Source organism: Lasioglossum baleicum, chromosome 18, assembly GCF_051020765.1.
Source record: "Lasioglossum baleicum chromosome 18, iyLasBale1, whole genome shotgun sequence".
NCBI classification, from domain to species: Eukaryota; Metazoa; Arthropoda; class Insecta; order Hymenoptera; family Halictidae; genus Lasioglossum; species Lasioglossum baleicum.
This window is the reverse complement of record NC_134946.1, coordinates 3,807,531-3,823,528: the sequence shown is the minus strand read 5'-3', so window position 1 is coordinate 3,823,528 and position 15,998 is coordinate 3,807,531. Positions and strand designations below refer to the sequence as shown.

The 15,998-nt window shown below is 36.9% G+C and overlaps 1 protein-coding gene and 1 long non-coding RNA gene across 9 annotated transcripts in view; one reads left to right on the top strand and one right to left on the bottom strand.

Annotated features, from left to right (window-relative positions):
- Positions 1-5,373: 5,373 nt before the first annotated feature.
- Positions 5,374-15,998, bottom strand: part of LOC143218210 (arrestin domain-containing protein 17) — a 34,772-nt gene continuing 24,147 nt past the window's right edge. Inside the window, exons 1-9 of one of the 8 annotated variants that reach the window (XM_076443269.1) lie at positions 12,351-12,491; positions 11,738-11,881; positions 11,346-11,411; positions 8,881-9,036; positions 8,443-8,654; positions 6,961-7,143; positions 6,349-6,560; positions 6,114-6,274; positions 5,374-5,941 (exon numbers count right to left, since the gene is read on the bottom strand). In XM_076443269.1, the coding sequence (XP_076299384.1) occupies positions 5,808-5,941; positions 6,114-6,274; positions 6,349-6,560; positions 6,961-7,143; positions 8,443-8,654; positions 8,881-9,036; positions 11,346-11,411; positions 11,738-11,771 (1,158 nt within the window). In that variant the 5' untranslated portion in view covers positions 11,772-11,881; positions 12,351-12,491 and the 3' untranslated portion in view covers positions 5,374-5,807. Of the gene's footprint in view, positions 5,942-6,113; positions 6,275-6,348; positions 6,561-6,960; positions 7,144-8,442; positions 8,655-8,880; positions 9,037-11,345; positions 11,412-11,694; positions 12,265-12,284; positions 12,492-12,636; positions 13,097-15,998 lie in introns of those variants that run through there. The other 7 variants (XM_076443268.1, XM_076443271.1, XM_076443267.1 and 4 more) reach the window with 7 other exon arrangements.
- On the top strand, positions 12,378-14,854 carry LOC143218211 (uncharacterized). The gene is made up of 4 exons (XR_013010993.1): positions 12,378-12,554; positions 13,072-13,197; positions 13,543-13,628; positions 13,834-14,854. It is a non-coding gene; the product is annotated as an uncharacterized LOC143218211 (long non-coding RNA).

The window sequence follows — 15,998 nt, the reverse complement described above, 5'->3', positions numbered from 1 at the left end:
AGACGCGAAAGCGAGCATTAGCCTTGCCGTGACTATTTAGATCGGTCGCGCGTACCGATACCTTTTGAATTATCGATCGGCGACCGCGTGAACCAAAAACACAGACAGCAGCAGCAGCAGCCCACCCACTGGCACCTGCACGACCTCGCTGACTCTGGAAGGGAAACTTTTGTTCTATAACGTCGCCTAAGGCACGAGAACTTGTGCCATGTGATCGTGAAGGTGCCAACGCGGAAGCAGCTATATATTTTCCGAAAACAACGCGGTCCAAAGTAAAATGGTATTTAACGAAATTGAAAAGAGAACGGAGAACAAGGAATTATTCCGAGAGGCAATTAGGACGGCTGGAAAGAGAGGCGCTGCTCGAACCGAGCGACATTATGCTGTTCAATCGAACAAACAGGAAATTCATTGTATGCTCGATTTGTGTGCCATTTCAATCTCCTCGAATTTCAACGAAGCTGCCGATTATACAAATCGAAGTCGTTAGTGTCTTCTTCGTAGATAAGTGCATAGAGGTTACATCAAGGTCAACTTCGATCATCGTATCTTACGTTTATTTTGATATCAGAGTCTGATAGTTTGTGTCCGCACTCTACCTCTTCTCACGATAACTATCTCTCCTCAATTTTCGAGTAAATTCCTCTCATCTAGCAACTTTCATCTTACCCTCTTTCAGCCAGTACCGGATAAGTCACGTGACTGTGACACACGCACGACAGAGACAGAGATGTTGTAAAATCAAGTCCGAGCCATGGGGAGCTGAATAAATAAAAATTATTCACACTCTCGGACAACAATAAACGGATCAGATTTTAGTGAAATAAGCGGCACGATATTTGACCGATCCCCTCGTATGGAAAGCAAGGAATCCGCAGAGATAGTGCCGCGGGCATATTAATGCTAGCAGCAGTATAGTCGTTCAATTTCGTTCGTGTTATGATTAGAGACACGTGTGATACACGCAATGGTTCTTCTAGAGGCTATAACAACGGACTCTGATGACGCCTTAATGACGAAATTCCTGAAACAAACGCAGTCTACCCTTCCTCGCGATCCATACTACCCTTGCTAGTTGAACATCCGCACAAAAGTTAGATCATAGTCTACGAATATTTCATTTCATACTCTCAAGGACGACAAACCGTCCCAGTGATACTTCTACATAATCGATCAACCTTAAGTGACTGCGTCGGTAGTAAGTTCCAGCGCTTCCATTTCACTGTGCTTCTCCTAATCTTCGAATCTAAGCTAACGCGTACATATTTTCAATGACACGCATCCGATTAAATTACGAGTAAATTTTCTTTAATAATTCGTTTTTGATCGATATGTGCACATTGATTAAAGTTACATCGCGAGTCAAATTTCTCGGAATTTTTATTTCCTGCGACAGATTGTTTTATTTTATATACTGTTGAAAAAGTCAAACCCCAGGCGTTAGCTAAAGATGAAAATTGAACGTTCACGGATCGATTTCGTGACTCACTGCTGCAGCAAATTGCTGCTTTGTCATCCATTGAAAGTAGAGTAGCCTTCCCGGAATGCCAGTAAACTCTCGCCGAAATCAATTTGGCGCACCAAATTGGCGCCTGTATTACAAAAAAAGGTAGCGGCATGTATTACAAAGATGGCGGCATAACGCCGGGAAAGAGAAAATAATGCATTCGTGCGAAATAAAGATGTTTTGCGTCAATTGCAAACACCGAAAGCGAAGTAGAAATTTCTTTCCTCTTTTCATAATTTTAATCATTGATTTTTTGGTTATTTTTATCGTCCTACTTTTTTCTATTTCATCTGCTCATCATTTTTATTATAAACGCGTCGGACGTACAATCTAATAATAATTTTTTCCATCGGTATAGCATTCCGAATAACTGCGCTAAGCAGTTCGAACTTTTCTCGGACTACATACCAACTTTGAGCAGACGTCATGTCGCCAGTGGTGCTCAACCATGTCGCGCCGTCAAGAAAGTTGTGTCGATTAATGCAGCGCCTGCTGCATGCATTAGGAACTCAAAAAGTACTTCTTCGGAGTATGAATATTCCAACAAATCCATTTCCCAGCTAAAACGTGAACACTTTTAAAAATAAAACTAGGCTCACGAGATATGCATAATACATTTATACACGTACGATGGATCCGGAGAGTATTTAAACATTTCCGATTCTCGAGAAATTGTAGATATAATTGTAGATTTGTGATCATTAAGCCTTCATATTCCTCCGAGGAATTCCTAAGGAGCCCGGCTATAAAAAGACAACGTTCTAATTAGGAGTAACATTTCGCGAAACGTTACGTCCGTCCGAGTGTACAACAAACCCGGCTGACATTTAAAGTCCCATTTGCCTGGCTGGTGCTTGCATAACGCGCATATAGCGTCGCACACGTGGAAACATAATTGCACCGTGCCACCTTTGTTCCCACAATGTGTCCTTATTTTCGTCCTAATAGCGAGGGAAAAAGCACAATTCGTGCCTCCTATTCGCGATTCCAGTGTTATTGGGTCACAAGTTGTGTCGTTTCTTATCATTAGACTGCGGATTTTATGCATGTATGAGAAAGATTGATTAAAATTGTTGAAGGGAGAAAGAAATTTTTAAGTAAATTTCAGAGTCAAATTTAATGTGAATGTTCAATGTACACATTGTTATTTTATACTTACAGTTTGTATAAAAACGACCCAACTAACCTAATAAAATACCAGCTGCCTCGTCGCGGATAAAAACGCAGAAGTTCATTAGGAAATAAGGCGCAACCATAACAGAGATCTATCTGTACCGATAATGAGATCACTAACGATAAAAATGACGACCGAATAACACGATCGAATCGAATCCCGCTGTCAAGATGCGAAACCGAGATAGTTTCGCTACCGTGACCGGCGAATCATTTCTCGATAACGCGAAATCATCGGTGGCAATCTTTCCACACTGCATGATCAACGCGAATCAATAAGTACCTTGAGTGCCGGTGCCGTGACTGATCGGAGGCCGCGCGTTTCACGTTTCATTGTTTTCTTGGAATGATTGTAGATCAAATTTAAACAACGCTGCTGTGAAATGACGTTCGAAAAGTTTTAAAATGAAGTTATAGTTGATGGTGTCGTAGGTATTTTAAAGTTGACGTCATTCCTGTAATTAGTGTGCTACTCACATTTCATGCCAATTCCTTTTGGACAAGCATAAAAGAGATCATTAATCTTCAGTTAGCACTGTCAACTGGCGCTCTCTATATCCGCGTAGCTTAACCGTTGCTTACAGGTAGAGAGCCACCGACGAGATACTATTATCTCGTCGGTGAGAGAGCGAATAACACTAGCACGGACGAAGTATAGAAGTAGACCAATCACCATATGGGGTTTCATGTCTAATGATCTGAAATAACGACATCGTTAACAAACTAGATTTCTTAATCCTCTACGCTGACGAACGATAAATGTTGGAAAAACGGCGCATTACTCAGATATTTAGTAAAATAACGAAATCCTTGTGGAAAAGTACATAGTGGCGTCACCTAAAAGCAAGAACTGAAGTCTCAAGAACAGAAAAAATTCAATCCCCGATTCAGTCACCAAGTCACCGACGAGGTACTATTAAACCATAGAGGCACTCTGTCCTGAAAAGAAATATTAGACCGAGTTGAAAAATCGAAAAGCGCAGTCTGCAACTTTTGCTCGCTAACCTAACAAGGGAAGGATCCCAAGTGTCCGACTTTTATTTTGATAATCTTTTGTGAGACGATGGAATATAGATCCCTAATGATGTCTGCAAAATATAATATTAGGTGTAGTTATTCAATAGTTTTAAAGATATAAACAATTGAACTTTCACGCAATCTGCTCACACGGCTAATGGAACTTCGAAAGGTATGAAAGTTTAATTGTTTATATCTTTAAAACTATTGAGTAACTACACCTAATATTTTGCAGACATCATTAGGGATCCATATACCATCGTCTCACAAAAAAATTATCAAAATCGAAGTCGGACACATGTCCTTCCCTTGTAAGTCTACTGACCGCCTTTTAGGGTACTCCCCATGTGTAGGGGTGCCTAGGCCGCGCGTATTGCTTAATTACTACCTGACCCTTCGATACTGGGTTTTTTTTACGATACAGTCTATTGATTACCGCTCGGTAAGCGGCATGCTCTTACGGCGGTGGAACTTTTACCCGGTGGAACTCTTACCCGGCAAAAACATTTGAAATTGGCCAACAACTCTAAACTCTAAACACAAATAACTTTTGAATCAGTGATCCCCTAGGATTGAAACTACTGACGAGAACCGACGAGAATCTCCTCAGTCCTTAGTGGCCGTCTGTTTCTTACTCCAGCCACAATATATCCTAGAGAGCGTAAGAAAACACCGAATTATTTCAGTGACATGATCTCCCATAAGGCTGGCAGTCTTTGGTCGATGCCCGCCCCGTCGGCGGCCTATTTTTCAAAAACCATAATAATAACCGCGCGAAATAAGGGATTCCGAAATTCTGAGATATACATTAGATGCAGCTTTTCACTGCGAACATTTTTAAACTGTTTTTGAGTTTTCAGTTCTCTCCGCTAAATGACGCCACTATGCAGTTTTCTACAAGGATTTACGGTTCTTTAGGAAATATTTGAGTGGTTCTTTTTAAACAAATGTTTATACATTTACTGCCACATTAAATAGCAATTAGTAATTATAATACAACACGAGCACGAGAGAAAATTTAAAAACACCGATGTACCAAAAACGTACATTTTATTCACAACATAATCAATATATATATATAGGCGAATTTTAAAATCACGTTTAATTGTTCTTCTCTTCAAATATTGTATACATATATAAACAATAATGCATAATTACATATATACGTATAAAAACGTAGATCAAACAAAATTCTCATAAAAGCGCTCGTTCAACAACGCCAGTACGTAGCTAATATTGCTTCCAATCTAATACTCGGCTACGAGTACTCTCGTAGAAAAATATACTCCGCGTATCGTTGTAAAATTACAAAACCCTAAATGTAAACTTTGATAATCTGCGTTTTGAGTATTTTTAAATGACAAAATAATTGCATCATTCGAGGCACGCGAAATTCACGATCACATCGTTTCTGGACTAGTCCCTGGATGCGTTCTGTAAAGCTTAGCAATTTTTAATATCATATTTGTAGTAATATCACGCTCGCATCTTGAACAATTCGACATAACTAGACAACAATTACAGATTGCTTGAAATATTATGAGTTTGTGTGAAAATAAATTTGCTTTTTTCACATATACATATACATTGTGCATGAATGTATACACATATGAAGTATATTTAAATAGATATACTTCAAAATATACGTGAATATTAAATTGTACTTGACCAAAAAGTATTATTTAACTGAATAGTATTTTATACTTCTTGTATACATAAAAGTTGTCGTGTCTCACACATTAGTTCCACTAATTTTTCAGACAAAAATGAAGCACAAAAATTGTGGCAGATTTCTTATTTTCTTATATCGATAATTTTTTCTTGTAAAATTCTTTTGAGACCATGAACAAATGTGTGATTCAATGTAAATACATCGAAATATATTTTAAATATAGTGTAATTTATCTGCATGATTGCCACAATTCAATTAAATTCACAATGTTCCCAAATCTTCACACTAGTAATCACTTTAATTAGGACAGTCAGCTTCAAAATGCTCACGACAACTACAAAATAACTCCATTGTTGAAGCTTGTAGAATGTGCTTTCTAGACAGCGTTGTGAAATGTGCGATCTTTATTTTGGCAGGTTCTGCAAATCATTTCGTTGTTCATTGAACTGGCGCAAAATTGTAAACCGGATATCTCGGAGCAAAACGATTCGAAATGCCGAAGACGTGTTCGGATTCACCACGTTCCCAGAGACTCCTAGCGCCATTTGCCGATTCCTCGTACATCGGCGGAGCTAAAAATTAATTATTATTAATTTCTAATATATCATATACATACAAAACATTATATGCATGCATAGGTACCGATTGCTAAACATTATACGTCATTATTAATCCAGCCAATGAAACTATTTTGTCAAAAACTCATTATTGTTTATTCTTGACTCTCTGTATCTGTATGCTTACGTAAGTTCGGATATAAATTCGATGTTGGAAGTCCTTCTGGAGCTACCCAGCCAATTTCTGGTTTCGTCGGATCCGGTGGCGGCGCGCTAGGAGTTTGATAGTTCACTAATGGTATGGTACCCACGAAGACGAGAGAGTTGTTTGATAAATTCCTGTGATACCTGAAACCGAATAATTCTTTTGAACAGTGTCAATTATATGTATGTACAAGAAATAACTATCACAGTATACGAACCATCCTGACACACATGCCACGACCTTCAGACTGTATTCCAGGTCAATGATCCCGCAATTCGCGAGGTTCGATGGCGGCAGCGGGGGAATATCAAGATTCTGTTCATACTCAGCTGTTCCTCCCCCTTCTACAGGGCCCTTGCCAACTTCCGCTACTACGATCTCTTCCGTTCTCGTATCAATACTCGGCGTGGTTGCACGGAAAGTTACGATCTAGACTTCACGATTCGTCGTTATCGTCAAACACTTTGCGCAAAATATCTGTTGTCATCGTTTGTTTTTCGAAAGAAGAGCTCTGAGGTACCACTGGTGTGCAAAATTAGCCCTTTGCAGTCTGGATACATTTTTCACACTGGAGTCTTTAAATTGTCATATTGATCAACGAACTGGAAATGTCACAAATTTTATGGTATTTTGTAAATTTTAGAATATTACAAGTGCATAAAAATTCGTAGTCACAATAGATGTCCACACTATTTCTATAAACTAACTACAACGAGTCTGAAGTCTGAAGTGATCAAGGTGGGGAGGACAGCTATTATGATAGTTGCAGTGAGGGCACTTCGAGTCTCTTCTTTTGAAAAGAAAACTATAATAGCACTGTGGTGCATACCTTACAGAGAACGAGTTTCACAGAGTCCACTGTTACTCCCGATGCGTTTTCAACATTGATCCTTACCGGCATCGATTGTCCCGGTACGTAGCCCCTAACCGGTAAAGAATAATTAACGGTTAAGGGTGCACTCGCGCAACATAAACAGCAGAACGTTTTGCTCATCTCTTCTTGAATCCTTTCCTGAAAATGATAAATTTTCAATGAAAATCACTTACTTATACAATGCGTATCATAAATGTATATCAGCTCATCAATATTCCGAGTTAGTTTAATATTCCGAGTTAGTTTAAACAAAAATTATGACGATAAGACGTTGTAGACTTATACATATATATAGTGTGTCTCACCCGATTATGACATCTCTGAAAAATGTTTCAGGGGAAATCTGAATAGTATTTCGCGAGTGGACGCGTAAAGGTCATATGAAGGTCATCTTCGTTTTCTTAAATGTCTGATTTTTAGCTCGATGTTAGTTATAAAAAGGGTTAACTACTGCTAATGAATAGTCGCTAAACGAATACTTTTGCATTGCACTGTACAGCTTTCAAAGTTAGTGTTGATCAATATTGTTGTCGCATGGTATCGGCGTCGGCCAAACCTAATTACGATGAACTCCTGTCGGGGGAAACAGTGTCAGTGAAACCTGTGTCATTAACTTTATCATCACTTCGAAATACAAATTAGCCATTAACATATTAAATACAGTCGCCTACAAAAACATTCTCCTATACCAACTTATACAATTTAAACCTTTGATCTTTGCGTTTTTAATGACCGTGCAATGGCCCACAAACGTATCTTACGTCATGTCACATTACAGCAGGTACAGTAAGTCGCAAAACGGTCCACGTACATGGTGAAATGAAACACAATTTTGTTATTCAATATGTAGCTGTTGCAGCTTTATGAAAATAGCCAATAGCTTTATTAAGCTACCAGAAAGATGGCAAAAGATCATCGAACAAAATGGAAAATATTTGATCGATTAACCTTAACGTTTCACCTTGAAATACCGAAATTACTTTCTTGCCAACCCAATGTATGACAGCCAACTTTGTAAATATGAGTATACTTCAAATTGACTCATGTTTAGTGTCATTTTAATCAGAAAAATGTCAGGAATATGATAGTAACAATTTCATAAGTAAATGTGTCGCAAAAATATTGTACTTCCTTGAAAAGGGTGATTCTTGAGGTCATTTGAAGTAGCTTTTCTTTTGCAGACCAATCAGAGCACCGATACAGCGGACATTGGCGCTGACATCGGCACGAGCTGCACTCCGTCCGGTGTAGCTGTGCTCGGATTGGCCCGCGTTTTTCGTTAATAACTCCTTAACAAAGCGGCGAAGAACATTTTCGCAACGGAAAAAGTTATGTTAAATGACGTCAGGTATCACTTCTTTCAAGCAAGTACAAAATTTTTGTGATAACCAAAATAACCAATATTATATTACAAAATAAAATCTAAAAGAAACATACCGAAGCCCTCTGCTCTTGATTAAGGTCGAACGGTTGTACCACCGTGAAAGGGCTCTTCACGTCTTGGTCGAACTTCCATGGACGATCCAAAGTTGCTTTCGCGATGTACCGAACGTATCCAAAATCGGATTCAAAGCTGCTCGGTATGTTCGTCGGTAAAACACACTGGAACGGGAACTTATGTTCTCCGCTTTGCACTTCGATCTCACTGCCTACACGAAGAACAATTATATTTATATTTCAATTATATTTTTGAAAGGTAAAAATATAAAAAAGTTTAAACTTTTTTTTCGTATGCCAAATAGTTTACATGTAATTTAGGTGGAACATTTAACTGAATCGCCCTGTATTAGGTCGAACTATAACCATATAATTTTTTATTTTGTTTTCATATTTCATATTACTAAAGTATGAAAGGACTTTTTAGAAGAATCTCACCCGAAGCTGATCCAACCAGGTAATATTTCGTTTCAAAATACTGCTCGTGAGCTGTCACCGTCTCTGTTCCCTCTCTGTACTGTCCTCTTTCGTCCATTTCCTGCTTGTCCGTTGTCCAACAGGTGTCCGCGAAACCCTTTACCTTCACACTAATGCCTGCAAAAATGTTGTTGATTAAATGGCGAATGTCACACCGAGAATAAATCAACAAAGAGAGATATTATGACGATAAAGTAGGGAGCACGATGAAGTACGAATTGAGGGGAAAACGTTACCCCCTCTCTGCCCGTATCGGACCGCGGCGGATACGTGGGGAGCAGCGACGTAGAAGGGGAAGGTAGTGTGGGGACACTATGAATTATAAGTGAAAAGATCACTGATACAAGTGAACAATTAGATATGATGACAATTATAAAGATTGTAAACAATGGAAATATTAAAGACGGGATGGGATGATTGAATCAACCAAAAGGTTGCAAATCAACAGGATTGTATTAACGAACATTCAATACAACAAATGGACATCATGGATTTAAAGGATTAATTAGTACTTACTTACTCTACAAAGAATGTTGAGTACGCAACTCTACAGGTATACAGTTAATAGATTTGTGTCTATAAATTGTCATACTCAATTTAATTTTATTTATTTAATTCATTGTTGTTTACACAATTTTGAGATGAATTTCATTTAATTTTAGTGATTCATATGATTGCACTTTTGTCCGGCAGTGTACGTTCTTTAAATAAATAAAAATCAATTTTTGTGGCGTCGGACGCATGGTCAAACAATTCTGAGCAGTACCGTGTGAAAATAAAAGTGAAAGTGTTGCTAACGATAAACGAGAAGTAATTAATTTTAGAAGTAGCTCATTATTTAGTAAACATAAACTTTTAGTTGCTTTAACTCCAGCGTATCTTCTATTTTCTTTCGTAATCTGCTAATGCTAATATTAATAAAACGGAACTAATACATTTACGACAAGACTACGTTTTTATTAACACCAACAGCATTAATTGACGAGCAAACTTTGATAGAACTTAATACTAGTTGTGAACTGTTTATTTCTCTTAAGATTTAGGAAATATTATCTATATTATGGTTTCGTCATCTTGTCTTTAAAGATCATAACAATTACAAATTAAATATACAATTGTAATACCTTGAACGTTTTTCATTAATATTAGTTACATACATGTACTTAAATCTGGTTCAATGTTATACACAGAGCATATACTCTCAGACTTAACCTAAGTACAAACTTCTAATTATAGTGTTTAACACTTCATTCTTATTGTTAGTACCGCACGCACTACATGCTGCATACCAACTTGAAGCAGATGCCTTAAATATTGTAGCTGGTATACATGTGTTAGAATTATTAGTAAAAATAGTGGAAGCGTTCCATTGGGTAACCAAAAAGTGGGTTGAGATCACACATTACGTTAACAATATTAACACTAACAATATCAAATCAATGTAAATATATATATCTGTAAATTATAATTCGCAATTTAATAATATCAATATTAACAAAAAAAGCACAGTAGGGTTAGCCAAATATTTAAACTTGTTAACACGCAAGCTGCTTAAAATATTTATTATTAAAGGTAATACATAATAATTTTATAGCGTAAGGTTTGCTTTAAATATTGTTAAGACTTGGCGTATTATTAATGAAAACGAAGACATGTTATCAAAATAAATAGAGCATTTAATAAAATGCATATTTATTAGTGGCATAGAAGTTAATTTAATGTTAAAAGGAAACGAAAACATGTTTCCGAAAACGAAAAAGCTTTATAATAAAGTACGTATACATTTTGTTATATGTAAAAATGGCACATTAAAAAATAAGGACATACATTCAAATGGACCAGTTATATCTGAAATATTTTTCAAGACTTGTAGATATAAATCCAATATACAAATACATCATTATTATTTTTTGATTATTAGAAGTGTGATGTAATTGAGCAAACAAATGTGATAGTAGACAAGTATTTGCAAAAATTCCAAACACATCGGTGTAAAAAATTATTATGAGTAGTATGTATTGTATATCATAGCATAACTTGTGTAAAATATTTTTCAAAACTTAACAAAATGGCTGTTCAAGTTGTGCATCATCTATCATTCAAAGAAAACAAAAACATGTTTCCAAAAACAATAGTGCACAACACGAGTGTAACGTTTGACATAGGCAAAATGAAAAAATTTTATATTACAAAAATACAATGGCGGATACAACGAAAGAGACAATAACAATGTAGAAATAGACAACGCATTGTAAAAATAATGTGGCGTGACACAAACAAATATTCCACGGTTGATCATCACTGTCCATTTCCACTATGCGGGCGTGCATGGTCGTGCTATAATTAAACTATACCTTGCGGGAAAAAAAAATCTCCGCGGTATTGCGGTGACAACAGTTTCTAGATATGCATCATGTGTCACTTACAAATTAGAACGAAACTCAAAATAGAACATTCATAAATCCCGCCGCTCGTCAATCCGTGCATTCCATCTTCAAATAAAAAAACAAACGTGATTAATCACTGTGCTTGCCTTCTCAATTATATTATAAGATTTTCCACTAACATTCTTTATTTACTATTGTCAATTAACAAGCTAAAAAATACGTTTACACAGATTCAAATAACAACTACAAAAGAAAAGAAAAAATTCATTATTACCCCTTCCTAAAACATTAAATGATTTTGATTTTAAATTTTATAATCGTATTCCTGTATACTCCTGTACATGATTAATAATGATTAATAAAATCCTGTAGAAATAATTATTCGTACCATAGAAGAGATTAGTTAATAGTTCGTTGAAAAAGTCCATTACCATCCTTTGAAGATGAAAACAATCTCGACTTCATTGCAAAAATAGTTCACATAAATGTTACAATTGTACTAAACATAGCAGCCTTCAATGCCCACACAATTTGAAATTCCTGATCGAACAAAAATGTCCATATCAATCATTTTTCTGTAAGAATGAAAATAATTCGAATTTACCATAAATTCAGCTGTTGTTAGTTCTACTAAAAAATGGCGGCCATCAATATCCACGGTACCTAATCAATTACTAATAGAAAGATCCATAGTTACCATTCATTTTTAGAAACAAGATTAATTTTAATTTCAAAATATGTAACTAGTATTTTGATGAGTACACTAAAAATGGTAATCAATTAATTAATTACAACATGAATCATTTTCTGGCAAAAATAAATAAAAAATAACAAATTTTACAAATTATACACGTGTAATTGAAAAATCTCTGTGCGATCGACAAACTAATTACTTAACATGAAAAGTCTATCCCTCTTCCAAAAACGAGAATGATTTATCACAAATTCGTCTCTCGTAAATTTCAAAGTCGCACTTACAATGGCAGCGTGGAACTTCCTATGCAACCGATGGATTAATTATCGATTACGAAGATCCATAGTTACTTTAATGTCGTGAAGTGTCGTTCTGACAATTGTAGAAAAGACAGCAGTGTTCTAGGTGACGTTCGATGTATTATTAGGACGATTCTCGAGGATCCCCGAAGGGACAATAGATAAATTATTAAGAAAAATCCAACCAGGGCCACCTGTCACGTTGCACATCAGCAAGCAGCGTGCGCACTCACAGTCACGGAGCATTACGAATAGGTGAAAATAACTTTGTCCACGGTTTAGCCGATTCATTCCATTATGCGTACAGTTTAACCACAATGATTCCAATTCAACGTACCGCGGACCTTCTTCGTGCTATCTAGAACGACGATGATATTTCCGCTGACCGTCTGTCCCGGGTAATAGGTGTTCCAAGGATTGTCAAAGATTATCCGGAAGTCCTTGAGCCCCATGTCGTCTGCCGGCACGGAGAAGCGTTCTTCTCAGTGTTCGATCTGTTTCCTTGCACCGAGACCGTCTTCTTCTCCAGTTATTTATCAATTATTCCGCTAGTGGCGGCCGTCTTCGTAGCCACCGCAGAATAAAGGCGGAACGTTTAGGAACGCGTGCTGTCTCGTCGCACCAACGACCTTCCCGTCCCGTCCCGTTTCGTTTCGTTTCGTTTCACGCGAAACACAACGCCGTGAGGCTATATCGAGCCGCTCGTAAACGCCGGCCTACGATCGTGCTTACGAGTCCACGTTATACTACTCAATATTTGTCTTCTGCGCAGACACCAGCTGACGACGCAGTGCACGGGGGAACGCTCCCTACAGGACGACTCAGAATCCCCGTTGCCACTCGCACCCGCCATTCCTCGAGATTCTACATCCTACACATTCTACAGGAACGTTATCACGTAAAGATGTTGCACAGATTTATATGATTTTTTATTCATTCGAAATTTTTTGTTCTATACACTGTTCCGGGATACGTTCGATATTGTCGGTAAAATCGAATTGGACTCTACCAACCTGTTCAGTTCTATTTCACAGAAATAATATTTTTGATAAACCTAGCCGGACAAAATGCTAGGTGTATAGAAATGTTCATAACATTACGAATTTTATATTCAATATTTCTCGGTGTACCTTCTTTCTTCTGGTTGTTTATAAATTTTTAAAACTTTTCTCAGACAACGTTACAAGTTGTTTGCTCAGATTATAATGAAGACTTCGTTTGTTTTTTTAATAAAATGTTTCAGGGGGACTAATATTTTAGTCTGTACTCTCCATTTTTTGGAGTAACTTTTGGGAAGGAAAGAGGGGACTCCCAACATTCTTTAAAATGGTAAGTAGTATCAATTTGTTGTTATAATGATACGTTATTTGGATCGTATTAAAATTGGAGTAAAAATTTCAAAATCAATTGAGAGGAAATTATCACAAAATTGGAATTCTTGGAAAATTTGTATTTCCAGAAAGCTAATAACTCCGAGCATACAACCGAAATTGTGAAATAATGGCTCTTGCATAATTCATTGTATGTGTTACAGATACCTTCACGAAGGCCGGATATTAGGTCCATCAAACATGTATGGAATCGGCAGTGGATTGAAAAATGGCGACACAATTTCGGAAGCTGTACTACACCAGAAGATTTCATAAATGTGGGATCAAGCATCTAGAATTCAATCTAGCATAATTATAACATTTCATAGACACTTATAAAGAATTTATATAAAATCATATTGCTCGACATGATATTAATTTATGAATACCGCGTCAGATTTAAATAGTTTGAAATTCTATTGACTGAGAGATAATTTTGAAACTGTTTAAATAACTAAACAGCTGTTTAAAAGCGGTGAGGACCACTTATGAAGCGTCCTATACGCTCATATTCTACGCTGCCGATGACGTAACAACTCTGAGCAACCTCATTGGTTAAGCATAGGTAAACATGCGCTTAGAAAAGCCACGTTTTCGCATATCGTGGCAATATTCACGGTAGCAACACGCGCAAGCGCCTTTTTTGCCACGCATGACGTCACCGTGGATAACGGGCGGATTCCGATGATGCAATTCATGAAGATGCCTGGTACTAGCAAGTGTCAACTGTCAGCCAAGATGTCGCATCTCTGCGAGAGCAGAGTCACTAACATCTCAATCGATGAATAAACAATGTACTGCATTCTATGTATATTTATTTAAAACTCAAATATCACTGGTTGAATTTGTATTTGTTACACGGTGTTCCCATGCATACATATACCACACAACGCAAATACTTTAATACTATTTTTAGCCATTTTAACAAATTCAAGTATTACGTAGATTAATTATATATACAATTACAGAATTTGTACACAATTCAACAGAGGAAGATATAAATAATTTAATAATTGTAATAATCATTGTAAATATAAATTGTTAAAATTCTTGGTAACTCTGAATTGGTCATATTTGAACCATGCAAACAGTGAATTAATTATTTCGAAAATTAATTTATACATTTATACAAAATTCAGTACAAAAATTTAACAAAGTCAATGATGTTTTATATATTCCTGTCCGAGTCAGAATCCTTAAAAAGAAACACATATTTTATTCAGTTATTGTGTTCCGAATCGAGTACAATTTTTAGTGATACCACTCATGTCCCTATTATTTCTATTCGATGTTTGTCAGCAAGAGACTTCACAATGGAATTTATTCGAACGGGGTGTGCCTGTTGCCGACGCAAGTTGATATATTCCAAGCTCCGATAACACGTGCTACGATATCCGGTAGTGGTATAAATTTTGGTAAAATACTGCACACTCAACTGCGACGTATGTCGTGCGCGTTTTTGCATTTTTTATGCGAATTGGTATTACGAGTGCAATATAAAGTCAACTATTACCGCGTCTTTCCAGAAGCGAAGATGATCATCAAACGGATACATCATAAAATAAGCAAGAATATATTACATTATTTGTTTGTTTAAACTTACTTGACTGTTTATAATATTACACGAAATATGTTGTCACCAGATAAGAGTAGAGGGGGCACGAATTGAGGGGTAAAAGTTACCACCTCTCCCGTCACGTGACCGGGCCGAGACGGAAGCGTGGGGGATAGCGTCGTGGAAGGGGTAGGTAGAGTGGGGGGACAAGTCTTGATTCTAGGTACACCTCTTATTCAAAGCTGGATAAAACGGCTAAAACATGTACATCAATGTTTAAGGAGTCGTTGTATAAAGAGGAAGTTTCAATCCATAAATCGGATTAACCTTAGAGGTTATATCGATTTCTTCGGAGGGGAGTTCGAAAATTATCGATTTGTCTAACTTCGAAAATTCCCCCCCACTTCGAAAAATCTGAAGAAATTATATATCAACAACCACATCTCGATGCTAAAACTGTAAAAATATAAACTTAGTAATCGATAACGTCTGCAAGAAATCGGCATTTCGAAATTTATTTTATTTCTTAAAACTCGGTTTCGGAGCTGAAAATTCTGAAAAAATTCATAGACGTGCACTCTAATAGCTGCAACATGCTTGATTTTTTTCCGAATTTTCAATTGGAGAGAATAAGAGAAAAACCTGATTTTCTTCGTGATCGCAATACTACCCCCATGTCGACATACAGGGTTGAAATTTGGCATGGAGTATTTTCTTTGGATAAGCTCTCGAACAGGGGCACTTTTGACCTCCTTATCCGGCTACACCCATGGC